The sequence below is a fragment of the Bactrocera oleae genome, chromosome 3 (assembly GCF_042242935.1).
Source record: "Bactrocera oleae isolate idBacOlea1 chromosome 3, idBacOlea1, whole genome shotgun sequence".
Taxonomy (NCBI): domain Eukaryota; kingdom Metazoa; phylum Arthropoda; class Insecta; order Diptera; family Tephritidae; genus Bactrocera; species Bactrocera oleae.
In genome coordinates this window covers 15,458,149-15,479,095 of record NC_091537.1, presented here as the reverse complement: position 1 = coordinate 15,479,095, position 20,947 = coordinate 15,458,149, and the positions used below count along the sequence as shown (strand labels likewise).

General features: G+C 33.5%; 2 protein-coding genes across 5 annotated transcripts in view; both read left to right on the top strand.

The window, feature by feature from the left end:
- Positions 1-675: 675 nt before the first annotated feature.
- Positions 676-6,630, top strand: Oscillin (glucosamine-6-phosphate isomerase Oscillin). 3 transcript variants are annotated; one of them, XM_036366968.2, is made up of 6 exons: positions 676-924; positions 2,923-3,029; positions 3,718-3,845; positions 3,924-4,465; positions 4,968-5,072; positions 6,426-6,630. In XM_036366968.2, the coding sequence occupies exons 2-5, from the start codon at positions 2,932-2,934 to the stop codon at positions 5,028-5,030; spliced, it is 831 nt and encodes a 276-aa protein (XP_036222861.1). In that variant the 5' UTR covers positions 676-924; positions 2,923-2,931; the 3' UTR covers positions 5,031-5,072; positions 6,426-6,630. The 3 variants fall into 3 exon arrangements, with proteins under 3 accessions (XP_036222861.1, XP_036222862.1, XP_014095369.1); XM_036366969.2 differs by having other exon boundaries at positions 2,905-3,029; XM_014239894.3 differs by lacking the exon at positions 4,968-5,072 and having other exon boundaries at positions 677-924.
- Positions 6,631-15,950: 9,320 nt separating this feature from the next.
- Ret (Ret oncogene) overlaps positions 15,951-20,947 on the top strand; it is a 39,760-nt gene continuing 34,763 nt past the window's right edge. For both annotated transcript variants that reach the window (XM_036366975.2, XM_036366974.2), the window contains exon 1: positions 15,951-16,167. The gene's annotated coding sequence lies outside the window, so the exon portion shown is untranslated. The remainder of the gene's footprint in view (positions 16,168-20,947) is intronic.

Below are 20,947 nucleotides of genomic sequence, written 5' to 3'. Positions count from 1 at the left end.
AAAGGCCTGATTATTTTGCAAAAACGACGTCGAGAAGAGGTCGCAAAAGGCATGCTTGACAATGTAGCTGAGGACCTTACATTCATCAAATGCTTATTACTGCTGACGAGACGTGGGGTTATGAAAATGACGTTGAAATTGTCCAAACGACTTTCCAAAAATGAGCCAAAACCGAAAAATACAATATTCCCTGCCCTGATGGTCGTCCCAGCCGGGGCTTATCACAACTGTGTGGAAAATTGAAAAAAGCGATTGCTAGCTTGTATTGGCTCAAAAGAAGACTATTTTGAAGCCGACAATATAGATTTGTGTAAAAAAAATGTTCGGTTAATTTATTTATAGATTTGTTGCATATATTTTCATCTTCTGAAGAAAGCTAAGGCGAAAATAAATCCTAAAAAATTTGTGCCTACTTGTGACAAATGAGAGACCCTGAAATTTGTTATTTGGTTCGATCAAACTATTTATTAATTCTAGTTATTCATAACAATTTCATAAATGAATACGATCACCCTAGTGGTACCTACACATATACATACATACATACTACTTATATATAGGAGAAAATATAATTTATTTGCCGGTTGCTTTGCGGTGGCATATTTATATTTAGATATGCATGTATGTTCATTGCATTCGGTTAGATTGCTGAGCTTCGATTCCAATCGGCTTTTAGACTATAATTTTTGTTCGCACTGAGCACAACAGTGGCAAAGAGTGCGGTTGTTCAAATTTTAGAACAAATAGAAACAATTATCTTGTTTTGCAACTTATAAAAAATATCTAAGTAGTACATTGCAATTAAAATTGTGAAAATTTAGTTTGAAAATTTGAAAGCAAACCAAAAGTGTTCATTTCGAAGAAGCGTAACCTGCCATAGACATAAATACCATATACTGCCGTATATAGTCTAAGATATAAAAAGTACGTAGTGCAAAGTGCTAACAACAATAAATATTACATATATGTATATACAATTTTTAAGTCAAAAATTTGTGAAAGCAGTCTGGAATTGTCAAAATTTTTTTATCTTCTCAGTACGTTTACAAATGTATGTATGTAAATGCAACGTCCAGTTGTCGTCGCCAGCTGGTGTTCTCTATTTGTGACTTGTCTCTGACATTCTACAACGAAAAAGGTCAATTACCTTAACGCTCTTGACTTGCAAAGTATTACAAACATATGTACATATACATAAATATGTATGTGTGTATGCACGCATGCACATAAATTTATAAATTTATACAAGTACTTAAATTATTATCGTGTATAAATGAGGGCATTATTGATAACAGCGAAAAAACTCGTGTATTTTTGTTTAACTCCTTTTTGATTAAAATTTATTATTCTCGCAGCATCGCCCATGCGTATTGAAATAATTTACATAAAAAAAGGAATACATACATATGTACATATATATGAATTATTTTTTGTTTACAAACGAGCCACTGCAAATATGCATTTATATAGATGAAAATATACATACATAAACATATGGTATATGTAAAAACATATGTACATGTATGTCTGAGTTTATCATTTGCCGAACCATCCTTCCTACCGCCAACCACTTGTGGCTGGTGATTTTGGCTCTCACCTATATGCATGTGAGAATTTGCTGCATTCTGTCAATGCTGTTGTAGAGTGAATGCTTAAAATCAGTGCTGCCGTATCAACAAACAAGTGATGATTTATAAAAATAATAAATTTTCGGTAAATTTAAGCATTTTCTTCACTAAAGCATTGTAGCTTTGTTTTAAACTGTACTTAAAACAAGAAAAAACGTTAACTTTGGTTAACTGGAAGTTAGAATAGCCTTCACAGGTGCATTTCTTATAGCATAAAAAGGGTATAAAAAGATATTTATCTTGATTTTGATCGGTCAGTTTGTACGGCAGATATATGCCATAGCGGTCCGATCTGAATAATATGTTCGGAGATTGTATGTTAGCATTGCCTTGGACAATAATCTATGCCAAATTTCGTGAAGATACCTTTTCACATAAAAAATTTGTTTCACAAGAACTTGATTTTGAGCGATAACTTTTTATGACAGCTATATCCTAGAGTGGTCCGATATCAGCGGATTGGTCAATCGGCTTAGCTAGTCACGCTGATCACATATATATATTTTATAAGGTATCCGACGTTTCCTTCTGGGTATTACAAGCTTTGTGGCAAACTATACCCTCTAGTCATAAATTGCATTTTTATAACAAAGATCGAACGTACTGTAGTCGTCGTTTGGAAAGTTTCGAAAAGGTTCTACAGAGGCTTTGTCCAGCTACCGATCAGCAGCGGTTTCAAACTAAATACGACTTTTTATCTTTTATTATGCAAGTGTACTTAAATATGATTGACAGAACCGCTATTGAGTTCAGTCATATATAACAGTTATTCTATACCATGAAGTAAGACTATATGGTAATCCGTATAATCTTCAAGTAAGTAGATTCTGTGTATGAGAATTGGCTAAAATTATGGAAAAAGTAAATTTCTTCTAATAGCAGTCAGATCATGTGAATCCTCCGTCATAAAAATGATTATCATAAAAGCTTTTAAGCCCTTGAACACAGCACAAATGAGAAATGAGGCTAGGTCAAAAATGTATTTGCTAACATTGCTAAACTGTTTATATTTTATTTTCAAGTGAATTCAAATGTAGATTGTGTTTGTGTTTATTGTGTGAACTTTTATGATATCCACCCACTTTCTACTTCACGCTCTTTAAAACAAACGTAGGGTATTTCATGACGACTTGTGGTTAGAAGCACTAAAACCAATAGCACAGGAAATGTACTCTCTGTTTTGGTTTACAAAATTTAAAAAAACAGTGTTGCCACAATGTAAAATTAATTATCTATTTCTAAAGCAATACTAATATTCGATTATAAAATTGATTAGTCTTTCTTGTATTTACAGTAACTTAAGATGAAATTAGTGATCTTGGATACTGCTGACTCAGTTGGAGTTTGGGCTGCTAAATATGTGATGAAACGCATTAATGACTTTAAGCCCGGCCCAAATAAGTGAGTATCTTTGTCGAATTATTTAACAAACTCGCATATACTAATACTAAAAGATAACCTAAAATTAACAAAGGATAAAGGATAGAGAAAAAGGGAGGCATGACTTCAGCACTATGTGATTTAAGTCGGCTTAGAAAAAACTCGATTTACTTGGGTAAGGACTTAAAAGCCTAACATTCTAACCTACCGAATCCAAAACGAAACTCGACGAAAAAGTAAAGACATGATCAATCACAAACTGGTCATAAACTATGTCATTCCTAGGCAGGAAACCTTGTTTGAATAGGAAAACACTTTGACGTCGTCCAACATCTTACACATCTAATAACGAGCTTTTTGACCGAGCAATTTTCAAAGGAACTTTCAATACCTGCTTATGAAGTCAAACCACTACCACTATTGAAACATAGATGATGGCTTCATGTAAGACCGTTTACAACCAGAGCTGGTTGACAATAATTCTTTAATACGGTCGGTCTCGAAGTAATCACTACCGTCCAATGCAGTATCTCGAAATAAAAAGTTCGCAAACTAAAATTAATGAGAAATGACGGAAGATTTCTCAAGAACCCAATATTTTTTTTACCCTGTTGGATATTTAGTTTATATCCGGATGAAATGAAAAGATTATAGAGGTGAGACATAGAGGAACGAAAAATTATACGTTTGGTTTTCCTTTAAATTACAGATACTTCGTTTTGGGCCTACCGACCGGAAGCACGCCTCTGGGCATGTACAAGAAACTTATTGAATTCCACAAAGCTGGCAAAGTGTCTTTTGAGTTTGTGAAAACTTTTAATATGGACGAATATGTAGGTAAGTAAATGTCATCATTTCAACGAGCTTTGAGAAAGTGGAAATTCTGTTATACAAATTTTATAATACTTTTCAAAGGCATACCACGTGATCATCCCGAAAGCTATCACTACTTCATGTGGAATAATTTCTTCAAACACATCAATATTGATCCCAAGAATGCGCACATTCTGGATGGCAATGCCAAGGACTTACTTGCTGAATGCCAACAATTTGAGTCAATGATTCGGGAAGCGGGTGGAGTTGAGCTCTTTATTGGTGGTATCGGACCGGACGGACATATAGCTTTTAACGAACCTGGCAGTTCGTTGGTCTCACGTACACGTGTGAAAACATTGGCACAGGACACATTGGAGGCAAATGCGCGCTTCTTTGATAACGACATGAGTAAGGTGCCCAAACAGGCACTGACCGTGGGTGTCGGTACCGTAATGGATTCGAAGGAAGTGATGATATTGATTACGGGTGCGCACAAGGCATTCGCCTTATACAAGGCGATCGAGGAGGGTGTAAATCATATGTGGACAGTGAGTGCCTTCCAGCAACATCCCAATACGTTAATGCTTTGCGATGAGGATGCCACACTGGAGTTAAGGGTTAAGACGGTGAAGTATTTTAAGGTAAAATATTGAATATATTTTTTAATTACGAGATATTTTTATAATTTTATGCACATACATTTATAATGCATATATTTTTGGAATACTCGTATGGTTTGGTGGTATTATAGAATGATATAGCGCTGCTCTGGACATCTGGTGTTTAAGTTAAGATGTTAAATTTCTATTTGCTTGTAATAGGGAAAGCTGGTTGGTGGTGGTTCTCTTTTTTTTCTAATAATGGTGTCTGGTAAAAGAAAATAATTCTTCTTATTTATTAGAGGTAGTTAGTAATGGTTGTTTGAGGCTTGTATACAATGCTTTATAACATAGCAATCTCGTTCGAGAAAACATTTTTAATTCAAAATACCATAGTGATCTGTATAGTAATCCAGTAGTCGCAAGTTGCCACTAATTTTTAACAGTTATTTGTTCTAGTTTCTTTTGTAAATATCTTATATTTACAAAATACGAGTATATTAAAAAAGTTTACATATGTGTATGTATATTTTTAAAATACCAGGGTATACTCCGAGATGTACATGAAAAAATGATTGGAGAGGAAGCTGAGTTAAACGTGCAATGAATTGATCCAGCTAATAATACCCATGTACTATGGTATCAATGTGTATGTATTTTTTTTAAAATTAACTAATTTTGTGTTACTGCAGATACGAAATGTTTACCAATGGATTAAAAAAAAACAAGAACAATTGTTAACTCTGGTTTCACCGAAGCTATAATACCCTTGACATGTGGATTTCTTATAGCATAAAAGGGTATAAAAAGCTATTTAATCTGAGTTTGATTGGTCAATTTGGATGGCAGATATAGGCTTTAGTGGTCCGATCTGAGCAATATGTACGGAAATCGTAGCGATGTTTTGGATAATAATCTATGCAAAATTTCATGAAAGATACCTTGACAAATAAAAGAGTTTTCATAAAAGGACTTGAGTTTGATCGGTCAATTGTATAGCAGCTATATGCTATAGTTGTCCGATATCGGCGGTTCCGACAAATGAATAGGCCAATATGTCAAAAACTGAGAGACTAGTTCGCGTAAATACGGACGGACAGACAGATGGACATGGCTAAATCGACTGATAAATTATATACATATATACTTTATAGGGTCTCCGACGTTTTTCAAGCATCATAAATATTATTTGCAAAGTACTAAGTCCAATGTCACAAAGAAGGTTCTCTTTTACGTAGAAACTCAATAGCGAAGAATTCCATAGTACCCTAACATCTCTAGAATTGAACGTAAAGCATTAGGTTTTTTAACTGTAGCTGACGCTTTTATATGAAAGTTTGATTTAATAGTTATACCTGAAATAATACTGAGTTATTGCTTAAGAATCTAGAGCAGATACTCTCTCTAGCAAGAGCCTGCTAGTATTCTGTCAAAATAATTAGTTAAATTCAGGTGAACTCCACTACTTGTTGTAGTGCCGATTAAAAATTTGAAAATAGTCGAACTGAGGTTTAAGCGGCAATTATTATATGTATACATATGTATGTATGTAAGTTATAGATATAGAGTAGTATATATATGTCGAGTTTATATATTATATACTTTTACCATTTCAATTAAACTTTTAATCAAAAACAGCATATACATATCAAGTTTTCAGATGCTAGCCAGTTGTAGAATATGAGTAAACATTCAGAATTATGTTCAAAGCATTTAGAAAAGCATGGGTTTATAAAATGATTTACAATTGAAATTATGCTGAAACCAGACTACTCATTTTATTGTAATATCCTCGGTTCAAAGAGTATCAGGGAATCGCTCTTTTTCGATATACTCCAGATTTTTGATAAAGATATTAAAAGTTTAGGATGATGAACTAAAAACCCCTTACTGTCTCAGTATTTACATCGCTCTAGTTATATATGCTCAATTGTTTTTTATATTGCAAAAATTTGTAATAGTACAAAATACACTTCTGCGACTAAATATTTTCTATTTACAGGGTCTTATGGAGCTGCATGGGAAGATGGTGGAAGGGGTTTAATACGTTACAATAGTTTTGATAACATTTTTGATACAATTTCGAAAGAATTTAACTCAGCGAAACATTAGTTAGTATATAAAAATTAAAGAAGTAATCATATTACAATTGTTATAGTAAAAAATAAGAAATACCGAAAATAAAAATATTACATGTGATGAAGAAATTAATTTGTTAATGGATTATTTGTAATAAACTCTAGCTAAAACTAGAAAAATGGTAAAGAAACTAAATCTTAAAGCTCATGTCTAACATATATACTTCAGATTTCTTGATGATGATGAGATGAGGCACACTAGCATCAACGTGGATAAAGCGGCTAGTACTAACCTGAGGTACAAAACTCCTTGCTATCTTCAAGGAATACCGACGGGATGATATATATGAGCAGCAATTGGTAGCCTAATTCGATCAATTCGGGTGAGCCGGTACGTTGTCTTGAAGTATAGGCACTTTAAATCTGACATGGGCCCATTTTTCGAAAATGCGGCGTCGAATTGGCCTAATACTTGTATAATAATTCAGCATGGTAGAGTCTTTCGCTATCGGTGTAGATCTCTTCTTGTGAATCCTAGAAAACGTTGGCCATCGCCTTTCTGGCCGCTTGGACAGAATTCAGTTTCTTCGAAGCAGGTTCGTCTTGTGAAGTCCACTCTTCCGAATGTTTCTTGCTTTTTAGTGTCTATCCCCTGGAATATATTTTGTCCTCTGTCGCAAAACGATATATGAACTCTTTCGAATTGCTCTTAAATAGCGTAAAACAATACTGTAAAGTGATCTCACAGTTCCCATTCCCGACTTCCCATTTTCAATATTTCATACAGCATATGAACCACGTGCATCCTCAATCATCAATGGGCTGTCAATATGAGATCGTGAACTGTTGCCTCATTATTGTATTGTAGTATCCGTTTTCACGGCAGCCAAGCGTGGGTTTATCAAAAACCGACGTGCTATCACATAGAAACTCTTTAAATAAAACTTTGAGGGTTGCCATCGAACGAAAAATGTTACCGTCCAAGCGCTTTTTAATTTAACTGTGCAATTTTTATTCAAAAACAAGAATCGAATTACAGATCGATATTGCTATTTTCTACCCGCTAACACACCCACTTCAACGCGCGGTCAAAACAAAACTACGAGTCTAATTCGGCAGAATTTTGACAGCATCAAAATAATTATCTTTTGCGATAGTGATGTCCATGGACGGTGAGACTAAGTTCTTATCGGATCGCCCTCGTAAGTCAAATTTAAGGAAAAACCCTTTCCAGTTTTATAGCAGCAAACCGCTTAATGCCTGCTCCTAGTAATTCAATACGCTTTTACTCAGCTGTTAATGTTGCCTAGTTCCTGTGACGAACTACGAGTATGTAAAGTACAACGCCCTCAAACTAAAAACAAAAAAAAAAACAAAAAAAGGGCAGCAAGGAGCGCGTTTAATGTTGTTTGTCAACATTGCATCATTTCACCTGATTCACGATACACAGCTGAGCTGAACGATGGACTGAAAACGTTTGAGCAAAACAAAAAGCACGTAAAAGGCCGTGCAAAGAAAAAAAGGCAGTTGATGTTTAAGGCGCGCGCCCGCCACATTGTTTGACCGTTAAATAATTAACTTGTAAATCCCGGCGGATGGCGGATTGATCGATTTGTATACAATGCGCTACATGTAAGTGGGTGCCGTTTGACTTCTCGCAAGTACAATATATGTAGTTTTCGATGACATTACAATGTAATACATATTTAGATAAATTTTATCTACACTATTATGCATCCATTATATACATACATTCAATCAAACATTTTTTTATCGAACTTGACATTACTCCCTCAATACAAAGTTACACGTGACCCTTCCATTACATAGTATCTATCTATATTGTTAATTTTTGTGCGGCACTATTAAATTTGGTTGTTTAATATGTAAATAAAGTGGCACGCTGTTAATTAATCCTTTTTACCACACAATTAACTACAAATACATACATATGTACATGCGTAGTCGGCGTGTAACTCAATTAATAAATGCCAAAGTAATAAGTAGTTTGATGAATTTCTCACTAACTTCCCATTATTGTAGATTTGAGCACAAATTTGACCTAAAACTGCCAAAAACAACTGTGAATATGTTATACACACATACAGACATATGAAGTATGACACTGAAGGTGTAAACAGATATGCACTTGCAAATATAGATATAATATAAATACCCCGTAGGAAAGTTTAAGAAATGTTTATTATAATGCCTGGGATAAGTACTAAAGAATCCGTACTCCATACGCTATCCGCCATGAATTTATTATCACAATAAGAAACATGTAAGGAAGGGCTAAGTTCCGATGTAACCGAATATTTTATACTCTCGCAAAGTCAAATGGTATAATCGTTTGAGATTTCATTGTGGATTGACCGATATTTTCGGTATAAGGCCTACTATAGGCACTGGCGTTCACATATTCAGTACCTAGGGGCTTGGACAGTTTTGGTTCGATTTAGACAATATTTGGTCACAAGGTGGCATACTTTAAACGTATTATTCACGCCGTCACGTTTTACCCCGATATAATAGTTGTTGCTTGATTTGCCTACTGGAAAGTGAAAACATCAGATGAAATTTAAAAAGGTGTTATATGGGGAATAGGCGTGGTTGTAATTCGATTTCGCCCATTATCGCACCATAACATAGATACAATATATGAGGAATGTTATGTACCGAATTTGGTTGAAATCGGTTATGCACATACCAAGATAAGGGTTTTCATCTAAAAGGCCCACTGACTAATTTTGAACGCGGTTCCTATAAAGTCATCTCATACCATCCTAGAGATAAAATTTAAGTTATGGTAATTTATTTGTTTTTGATTAATGACGTTTTGTGGGCGTGGCAGTGGTCCGATTACGCCTATCTGGTCTTACGGCACCAAGAAACATGTGTACCAAGTTTCATAAAGATATCTCAATTTTCAAACTTCAGACGGACGGACGCACAGACAGTCACCCGGATTTTAACTCGTCTCTTCATAATAGAAACTTCGTGACTAACTTAATATACTTGTTTAAGGTATAAACAGTTTAGACATCTTAGATAGTGGTATAACAAACGCAAGCGCTCTGATAGGTGATGTGCTATTTTCGGAGTATTTCAGCAATTGTATAACAATGGGATATTGAATTTGTCGTGGATAGTTTCTTCTTTAAGGACCTGTTTTTTTCTTTGTCCTAAATAACCTTCTACCTCTTTTGAAGCTTCGATCTCTCAGTTCTAAATTTCACCAAAGAATGATGTATTACACCTATTTAATTAATTTTCTATCTGACTTTAAGTGGGCTAGAGATCGGCGCCTTAATTTTTTTCCTCCTCACAGCATACCAAGTCGGTATTCTTGTATGATATATTTATGTGGGAATATTTAGTTTATATTCCTCCGATTTCATGTTAATTACTGAAATCCTGTAAGTTTCAGTACAGTAAAATGTATTAGAATTCCCGCGCACTTTATAAGAAATTCGCCATTTTCGAAATTATTTCGAATTATAGGTATTATTACTGTTATAGAACATTGCCATCACCTTATGATGGCGGAAGAATATATTCATTATAAAAACATATGAAGATATGAAATTTCCTACAGGGTGTATTTCTATTCTCGCATCCTCTGCTCATTTAGCAAAAGCTGCAAACATTAGCTGTCTATTTTGTATAACGTATGTGCATAAAAGTGTATTATTATCTAATCTACTAATTAAAACGTGGTATTAACCCTTAGGTGAGTAGGAAGAGTTTATTATATTCGACTTTAGAAAAGTTATTCGGTTATTTGCGAGCATATGAGATGATCGCTGTAGTGATGCCGAAGTTAATTGACTCACTTCCGCTCGGAATATAAGATCTAAACTACGATCATATTACTCCTTGGTAATGGAGTTATTTTTTAAGAACCTGCACAACAATTAGTTCCCATTGCAATCGAACAGTAATATATAGGCTTAGATATGATATATCCTTAACAAATTTCATTTTTACTTCATCTAAATAAATATTTGTATCATTTTAAAAGTCGTAATAGGAAATTATGAGCCATGAGAGCTCAATCAAATCGTACAAATAATATCCTTTAAAGGTTTATATCTTAGTAGCAACTATCACCGCGACAAATTCTGATCTTTGGATCATTGCTTCAAGCTTTCTATGGCGTAATGAAAAATAGTTTTAAACCAGGTATGACTACACATATTTTTCACCGCACGTCAACAGACTTAATTAAGGGTTAAGTCAAATGATATGACAGCCGAAGTAGACAGTAATTTGCTGTAATCACTTACGGGAATAGGTGGTAATGAATTTAGGCACCAGTGGAATGTTTTACGACCATTTTACTGAGTATAAATGTGTCTTAATTCACATTTATTATTAAGCGTCTATGTAACGACACCTCCTAGACTACTTTACATTGACATTTAGCAACTAATTACGAATTTTACTTCAAGAAGGCGGCTAAGTCGAACTTTTTCCTATATAATTGTTAAATAATTATTCGAAAGTCATAGCTGAGATAGATGAGTTCATCGCTAAGCTAAAGCTAAATCTAAAATTGTAGTGGTAATTTCTCCGCCAACGGTTCATATTTTAAAATAGTGTAAAGACCAATATTTTGAACGGTTTCTTTTAAGCTATTAAGTTTAAGAAAAATATAAATTAGCAACTGAATACTCTGGAGAAAAAATCAAGATAAGAAATAACACTATTTGGAAGGCTACAATATCTCATACTCAACGAAATTCACTTCACTAAACCACAATTTTACAACATTTCGATGTACATAAATAAAATTAGTTCTGAAAAAGCTATGCAGCCACTTGTAGGTCGAAGCAAAATAAAAAAAAAAACAACCGAAACAGGCATTACATTGCAAAGAGATTTTAATATGGTAATTATCCCCAACCACGACTAAACTGGCTCAAACAGTGAAAGTTTCGGCGCATACCATCGAGGGGAGCGCGCTTCGAATTGCCAATATAAAAAGAAAGTAAACCACTCAATTGCCCGCAATGTATTGAAAGGCAATATAGCTACCGCTTAGATTGGAAACGGGATTTCCACCCTGCACTTGCACTGCGTTTTTTGTTGCTTACTATTAGGCGAACCCAAAAATAAAATAGAACTGGGTGTGCTTACAAACACGTTTGTACTTTTCGCAGTCGATAGGTTTTGTTGTTATTTTCTCTTAGATTTAAAAAAATGCTTTGAAAACTAAAACATCCCCAAAGTTCAAGAATGAACTATACCACCGATAAGAGTGGGGAATTTGTTTTAGAAAAAAGCGTAAAAACAATTTTCAGACACTCAACGTTGAATTCCATTACATTGGGTATTGGCCGCATTTGCATTCCACGGGTTTTTAAGATGCATACTATTCCCAAATAGTTTGTCTGCTAACACAGAGAAAGAGGGATATTTTTCGCTTATCGATTTTTTTAAGTGACTACACTTCATCCCGACTCTTAGAGTTATGATTGTGAGAAGAAAGCCTCCTAAGCTCTTTCCTTGTAATTGATCGAAATTTTTAGGGATTATGCATCTAATAAGAGTTAGTGGTCCCCATTTCTGAAATTATTTTAATGAAGAAATCTTTATGTGCGTATGGAAGTACCTTCTGTGTCGATTCGACAACCGTCCTAAATGAAATTCTACAAATACAAGGTGTGCTCTGGAAACTTCTGGAACTTCTGGACTTCTGGACTTAACAACCGTACTAATAGTTCAGCAACCTTCACTTTGACTCAAGTTCATAGACAATCATAACTTTAAAGATTAAGACAATACTTTCTAGCAGAGCACATTATAATAAAATCGGCGTTGGGTGGTTCGACGTAGTTTTCTCAAATAGTGAGACATTAGACTGATAGGTCTTATTCCCGGTCCTGTTATTATAAATAACCACAATTTGGTCACCGAAAATCAATAAGGATTAATCTACTCGTAGAATTTTCCTTTATTGACTTTAATTTTCAGACAGTTGGAACCGAGGTAACTGCATTTTCTTGTTAGCACTGAATTTCTGATCTCCCAAGAATATCATTTAACGGCCAGAAGAAGTTGTCTGGGTGTTCACTATGTTTAAAGTTGTTCCGAAACTTGGACTTCTGTAAGGTTAAAAAATCGACTTTTAAAAGTTGAGTTATTAGAGCATTATATCAAAGTATTTTTGTAGAAAGTGTTTCTAGAAGAAATATTTTATTACCTCTGGCCACAAGATTCCCAAGATTGAGACTACCTGCCACTGTTCGATCGGGATTCATGCGGTAAGATTGGAAATTTTAATGGATTCCGGTTATATAAAAAGGAAGAAGTTGGAACAAGATGAGACAGCAACATTTCCCGTTTTTGCCAGATTAAGACTAAAATATGTCGGATTTCATACTTCTATAGTAGACATCCAGATGCTAACTATAGTTAGTTATATACATACTTACATAAAAGAGATATGCTGCGATTGCATTCATATAAAAAATAGTAATATCACGGATGTATGCTTTGTAGGGACAATTCTACCATTACACTGCTGTTTTACAAAAGTAAATTGGAAAAATTCCACGCTCTATGTTGGCAAATTATTTCTAATACCACCAACAATGTGTAATTAATATTTTATGTTCTTCCTGCAATTATGCTGCGACTAAAGCTAAGCATTTACACCCGCTACATCCTCAAGCGGCGCACGCCCCGCGGACGACCGACCGACCGACCGGCTGTACACCCGCCCTTCACCTATTTTTGCTCCAATTTAAGTAAAAGTGCAATTAAATGCGAATACGTAAAAGAATCCGAGAGCAAGCAAAGGAATGTCACTATTACTATTTGTCGCTCGGCGTTAATATAATGTCCTGAGACGTTGTTTGCGACGCATTGTGGAGACCCATATATTTTTCGCTCATAAATTTTCGCATTCCACACTTGTTGAGTTGTTTTCTATAAAAACGTTGGTACTAAAATACTCGTTGTACATGCCACAAAAATAATTGTACACACAAGCCAACGAAGTATGAATGTATGTGACATAGAATTGTGTATGCATGTTTATATGTGTGTCTGTGTTAAAGTTTGCAATAAAAGAACTCAAGTATGTCGCCAACACTTTATAAATGACATCCTATGGATGGGGATACTCTATATGGGCCATGATGCATTCAACCAAATATATTGTATATCCTAAATATACATACATATAATATATGGTACATATGTAGATATGTTTAAAATCAAATATGAAAATTTATAAAGTGCAAAGCTGTATGAGTTCATATTTGTAAATGTGAATCTATTGAAAAGTGAGTTCAAGGATATTTTTAAAATATTTACAAAATGTTGAAAATCCTCTTAACTGTTAGGTTGCAGCCGAAGCAACAAAGCTCTAATACCCTTGACAGGTGCATTTCTTATAGCAACTATAAGTATAACTAAATCTAAAACGGAATATGTTTTGCTGTCTCATTCTAGCGACGTTGTTTGATATAAAAAACCTTCTAGTCTAATAAAGCTTACTTTTTAAGGAAAAAACATATTTTATGGAGATCTCTATCTTAATTTTGATTGGTCAGTTTATATGACAGCTATTTGCTAGAGAAGTCCGGTTTGAAAAATGTATTCGGAAATTGAAGCGTTGCCTTAAGCAATAATCCATGACTAATTCGTGAAAAAATCAAATAAAAAAGTACAACATGCAAGAAATTAACTTTAATCGACCAGTTTGCATGTCAGCTATATCATCTAGTGGTTCGATGGCCACAATAGTCCATAGGTCGCGGTGCATACCTCAAAACGAATCTAGTGGTTCGATATTGACGGTGCCGATAAATGACCAGCTTCATGGGGGGAAAAGGACGTGTGCAAAATTTTAGATCAATATCTTAAAAACTGTTGTTCAGGGTTTAATATATACATATATACATGTGTGTCCGAGTGATTGATTTTATTCAAAATGTCAACAATTTGATTTACCTTTTCATTATTAATTATTTTCCTGACAGATCTTTTAATAAATCAGCGATATAAATACTTTTTTTTTGCCTAGTTTCTGAAAGTTCGATTCTCCTTTAACTATATTGTTCCCTCAATACAGATGTCAGGTCTTTAAAGCTTCTGCCCAATATAGCTTTCGCAATTTCTTCTGTTTAAGTTCAATAGTTCCAGAATTTAAAAGACTATATTCATCTAATTAATTTCTGAAATTTTTATATATTTATCTAATTTTATAAATTAATTAGAACATACAATACATTTTCACTAATTGCTAGAAATTCCTTGTCAATCTTGAAAAAACTCACTCTTTCTTAGCAAACTTGTCTAATTTAAAATCATTGGTACTATGCGGTCCTGCTTTATTTTCAAGTCGAAGGTGTACTTACCGTCGTATTTACTAACCCGGTGCTTTTAAATTCATTAACCAAATGCTCTCACGTTCTGTTTTACTTAGACCTTAGATGGAAGAGGATCATTTTTTCTTAGTCAACTTATTTATTTAAATATAGAGTCATAAGAGGCTCAACCCATCTCTATTCTATTTTTTGAATCTTAAGAAAAGCTCACACTTCCTTCGTCAACTCGTGTATATATTTTGTCAAAATTATCTTCTTCAAGTTTAAGAGATCATTCCTTCTGAGTTGTTTCATAGAATACATGAGAGGGCTTTACCACTTAATTACAAACTTTGTTATAACTAACTTTTTACATATTGGCGAGGTTAACATAACTTATGGGAAAACTAAAAAAGCAAGAGGACTAAGCAACGGCACATCCAATGGGCATTAAAGATAGCGAAGTAGAGCAAGTTTTGGTAGTAGTTCCACCATAAGAGTTGATTTTCGGGCACACAGCTTCACTTAAATTTTTTTACCAAATCTTGAAAAAGAAGCAGCCGCATTATTATTCATAGGAAGTGTGTGATGAGTGACCACTGCTACGTGGTTACTGTTACAAGTACAAAATTTATCGTATACATACTTATGACAAATGTTAATTTATGACTTTGAAATCAACACACCAAATCCTTCGAGAAGCAAAATAGATAAATAGATTTAAACTAACAGGATATGATTGACTCACTGCATGAAAAAATGATAAGGGCGGTGATTGCAGATGAATAAAAAACAACAAATGAATATCAGCGATTAGCAAAGAGGGGAAAAAGGCGTAGGCGACAAAAGAACGCAGAGTAGCAACAATGACGGCACGACACAACGCTGCCAGACAGACACTGGAGCGATGTGATGACGTGACGCGCGTCGCAGCAGCAGCAATAGTAAAGATAGTGCGAGGGTGGTTCATAGCCCAACCACCGGCTGCTGACAGCCACGCACGGCACGAGTCGCGTTGTTTGACTCTCGCTGCTAATAGCTAGTTGTGACGTCGCCTACAACATAGCGTTGGAACGGACAGACAGACATTGGAGTAAGCGCCGCGGTTCAGTTGAGCGAAATATACCACAAAGAAATGTTGGCTGAGCGGCGGCAACATCATTTCGCCACGAACAGCGCTAGTGTACGGAAGTAAGCACGAATAAATACGGATACATGATTTCGGTTATGATTATAACGGACTGAATGGTATTGCGGATACGCGTTAAGTGCGAATTTGGTGAAATTAACTCTTATTGAAAAATTGCTGAAATATTCATAAATATCTGGTTGTGGGGGGTGAAAGGTAAAAATAATGCGAAATTTTAAAGCCCAAAATATTAAAAAATCAGTGCTATAATTTAAAATGTAGGTTGAATATTTGTGGGGGGCAGTAGAATATTTTTAAAATGTAGTTGAGTGATAACTAAAGGTGTCCAAAACATTTTTTCTGAACGAAACTACAACGTATTTTCATAAAAGAGCCAATATAAGTGAAAAGACTTGACTTCGATGCCAAATTAATTGTGATAAGTGAAAATAGATTTTTTGGGAAGAACTATAAAAAACTAGACTTAAAATGTAAAAAAAAAGCATACTTAAAATGTTAAAATGTATAATATTGTTAAAAAATATAAAAACTTGTACGTTATCCTAAAAAACAAGAAAATTAGTTACGAACAATAACCATAAACAATTTTTGAAAAACGTTAAGCTATTAGAAGTGTGTTAAAATTATGTTAAAAAAAAATTACACCAAATAAACTTTTTAAGCTGCTCATGCAAAAAGAATTAATAGGTTTATTACCATGAATAATTATTAAATAAATAGCAATAAAAAATCAAAAATTGTTATATTTTTAATTTTTATTATAATTAGTCTATAAAATATGAAACTAAACTAAACATAAAATAAAATATAAAAAACCAAAAATTAAGTTTTTAAGGTTAAAAAAATATTAAACAACAAAATGCGGTAAAAATATCAACTTAAAGTTGTTAAGTATGTAATAGGTACAAAAAATATAATATTTCCTCCTAGTGATTTCAAGTTATTTATTTAAAAATGTGGTCGGCATTAAAAAAAACTCTTTAATTTTCTAAGTTTTAGAAATTTTTACCTAAGTTCTCCTTCTAAATTTATAAAACAAATATTTTCAATTCTGCATAAATTTTTATTCACTTAAAGAAGAATTGTAAGTTAGTCGACCTCAATAATTTATCGACATGAAATTTATCAGAACAACCAAAAGAAGATATTTTTCAAGGCAACATTTTAGTGTAGTCTAAAAATTATCTTTCAAGGTGCAAATATAAAATTTCAATCAAGTTAATTTTACTTCTACATAAGTCTTCAAATAAAAAGGGGTAAATTGATTAAATTCAATATAAGCTAATTAAAAGTGCAGCTTTATCTTATAACTGTTTTTACTTAATTAATATTAATATTAATATTTCAAGCGCATAAATTAAATTTTTAAGATTTTCGAATGTCTAAAATAGAACATCAAGAAAAAAATAATTTAGAATCTAAATAAACTGTCTAAAAATGAAAATTTATTTCCTCCACTTTATATTTGTGACAATATAAAACACACTTAGCCGACTTTAGCAGTAGCGTTCTTTTGCAACTCAATAGCAATGATAATTTATAGAATAATTCTTCAGAACATAGTATATTCTGGAGAACAAGGTGAGACAAGCATGGTCGCCCTGGAGAAGGTTTCAATCATTCAAGACGGGAAGGAGCAAACAATCAAATAAACCGCGAAATTCTAAGAATTCTAAAAATATTCGCGAAAATACTAATTAAAAACATATTAGAATTTTTAGGTGCGTTTACGATTCAGAAATCATGTGTATTGGACTCAAAAGTCAATGTAAAGATAGGTTTTTAGATTTGATAGCATCTAGTATCTAATTTTAAAAGTTATATTCACTTGTGAATTTGAAATTTTTTGTACATATATCGAATGTACATTCATATATTTGAGAATATTCTTGGACAATTTGAAGTTGACCCAGCAAATAGTTTCAGAGATATGAGCGTATTTCTAAAAATCTTAACTTAATGTAATCGGCTGCTTTCTCAAAATGCTTAAATTTTCACACGACCTTTTTAGATATATCTATCAGGTAATGATTGAAGGAATAAGATTTTTGATAATAATTTTGATTTTTTAAGAGTGGTGTAAATTTTTTCACAAAAAACATTTTGTTTTTGGGAAATCGTAATTTTGTCAAAAATCAAAATTTTGGCTAATCCTACGTTTATTACCTGTATTCCTCTATAGTAATAATAATTTTCAAAGGTTTTTGGTTTTGATAATTCTGAGGAGAAAAATCTCCTCGCTAATATTTATTTATTATTAAATATTCCCAAAGGAAAGCGTTTGTTTTGATTTGCAGGTATAACCATTTAAGCGAAATTATTAATTAATTTTGTGAAATTTCAGACAAGAATTTATAAAAAAATTATTTGAATAAAAATAGTATTACTTGATGTACGTATTTCACGACCTTTCCTAAAAAAAAATCAAACTAAAATTTCGCAAGAAAAAAACTTAATCAAGTTAATTGAGGTTACGTATACGCCGCAAAAGCCCAAACGTATAGTTCCACAAATTCCCAAATTCCCACAGCACTTCAATGGAATTCGTTGCGAAATAATTAGTTATTGCCACAACTAAATGCTCACCCTTTTTTTGCATTTACGCTGAAGCCTTGGGAGTCATAATTATTTTGGACAAATTCACGAATGTAATAATTAATTGGTTGAAATAGCCAAAAGCAGCAACAGACTCGATACAACAACACAGCAAACAACAACAAACAAAAAATGCGTTGACAAGTTAAGACAAAATCAGTATGCGGAAAAGCGTTTGAAATTTCCAAATAAACAGTTAGAATTCAACCATCCTGCGGCTAGGACGTGTCGGACTTGACGTCTACAGCAATTGAGAGGGCGTAACGGCGGGGCACACCTCAAAAGTAGACGAAAAGTGGATAGTGGTGAAAAAAGAAACAAAGACAGCCAGCTGCGACTACAACTTTTTCGGTATGTGTATGAGTGTATGTATATATGTAATTAAAAAGTAAGCGAGTTATACCATAAAGTGTTGAAGGACCATTTGAACCATTTGCCCAACACTTAGCCACGTTTCGAGCGGTCAAGCGTCACACACATACATACACACTTCTTTATAACTGGGAGTTTAGTAAACTTATGGCTGACAAACGCACAAAAAACGCTTCTAACTTTGTTGAGCAAGGGAGCTTCTTACTTTAAAATACAAATGTACATACATACACACATATGTACACTTATAAATACATAGATACAATGAATTTTGTAGTACAATAAACCTGAGAACTGACTGCGAAAGAGAAACTAACGAAATAGCATAATAAAAACAAAATCGACTGAAAATAAAGCACTAGTTGCTACGTGAAGTGTTACAATGTGCTGGTATTTTTGATTCTTCTGGAGAATTGCAATTTTTTTACTACCTCGCAGCGGTTTAATGAAATTATCAACACGCATAAGCCTTCACAGTTGGCTACGTGCTAAGAAATTCATTACCGAAGTACTTTTGTAATTTCAGAGTTTCGGGACTAGTGAGTTGTGCTTTCGGGATTACTACTACTTTGCATATTAGCTCATTTAATTTATCATACTTAGCAATTTCAGTGTTTCGGCATTAATGGTTTGTTCTTTCGGGATCACGACTCTTATGGAATTCTTTTTTTCATAATATTTGTGGGTATTAACTGTGTCTCACTTCTTTAACCATACTTTGGTAAATTCAGGGTTTCCGAAATAGTTAGTTTTCTTTCGGGAACCCGATCTTTTCGGGTTTATTATTATTTTTTTTTAATATTTTGGCAGTTTTAACTGTACGCCACTTAATTTTTGCTAGTTCAGTGTTTTCGGGATCCCGAATGTTTATAGGATATACATACCGAACATTTTAGCAATAAACGTAATAATTTCTTTATGCAGAAGTGTAAGTATGTAACTGCGGTTTTGTGCCATTTGAGCTAGTTGGCATTGCTGTTTAGCCGCTACGTGTTTGCGCGCCTTAAAGTGCGCCACAAAAAATTGCTGCAAGCAACTTTTAAGTATAAGCTTTTGTTGTTAGGCACTAAACATCACTTCATTTGTTGGCCTGTGTTTTCTATGATTATATTTCTGCATAATAATGGGTAGTTAAAGTGATAATACCGTTACAATGTGTTAATTTTAGTGCAGCATTAAGTGGCAAGTACCAACCCATACATTTCAATGAAGGCTTATTCGATTGTAATAGCGGTTGAAGCAGGTACTTAATGAGGATTTATTGGAATAAGATATTTTAAAATTTTTCATTTCGTAGAGGTAGGGGTTTAATGACTTTAAAATATTTTGCGTGGCACACATGAGTGATAATAAACTTATTCAATACAATTTTTAGTTGTATTTTGTATAAATATTGTCACTTACCACTTTCAAAACCTGAAAGAAAAAGAATAATTGAATTATTAGAATATGATTTTTTGTTTAGAAACCTAAATAATTGGACTATCGGGCCTAATCGGGCTCGTACGGATCCGAATATAACATATACATACTAATTTAAGTAGAGTTAAATATTTTTAGATTTTGACATAAATTTCCAAAAAAAAAAGTGTTTGACAGCGTATTTAGAGCACTGAGGGAAATTAAGTTTACATTCTATTAATTTTTGGTGAAGAATTTCCTTAGGTTGAGCATATGGAAACACAGGGATGGTTAAATGATCACTAAAGGTCACAAAAGGTTCCATCTTTTTGAAACAAACTTATCCTTTATTTTGCCTCAAATTCAGAATTTCTCATATCTTCCAATATAAATTATATTTAGTATAATTTCAAGGACCAATCTTCTTACGAGCTCAGCGGCTAGGGTTATTCTGTCGACTCAGCTTATATTCGACATTGTATAATATTATTTCCGATGTTCGCTTAGCTTTAAGAGATCTCCACAGAAACCAGAAACAATAATTTATGGTTCTTGAGAAACTCACATATGTATTCGGAAAATATATATGATTTACATCAATAATCAT

Coding starts and splice junctions, on each gene's coding strand:
- Oscillin (XM_036366968.2), top strand. CDS start 2,932: ATGAAATTAGTGATCTTGGATACTGCTGACTCAGTTGGAGTTTGGGCT. Junction 3,846..3,923: donor TAATATGGACGAATATGTAG/GTAAGTAAATGT, acceptor TACTTTTCAAAG/GCATACCACGTGATCATCCC. Junction 4,466..4,967: donor AGACGGTGAAGTATTTTAAG/GTAAAATATTGA, acceptor TTAAAATACCAG/GGTATACTCCGAGATGTACA.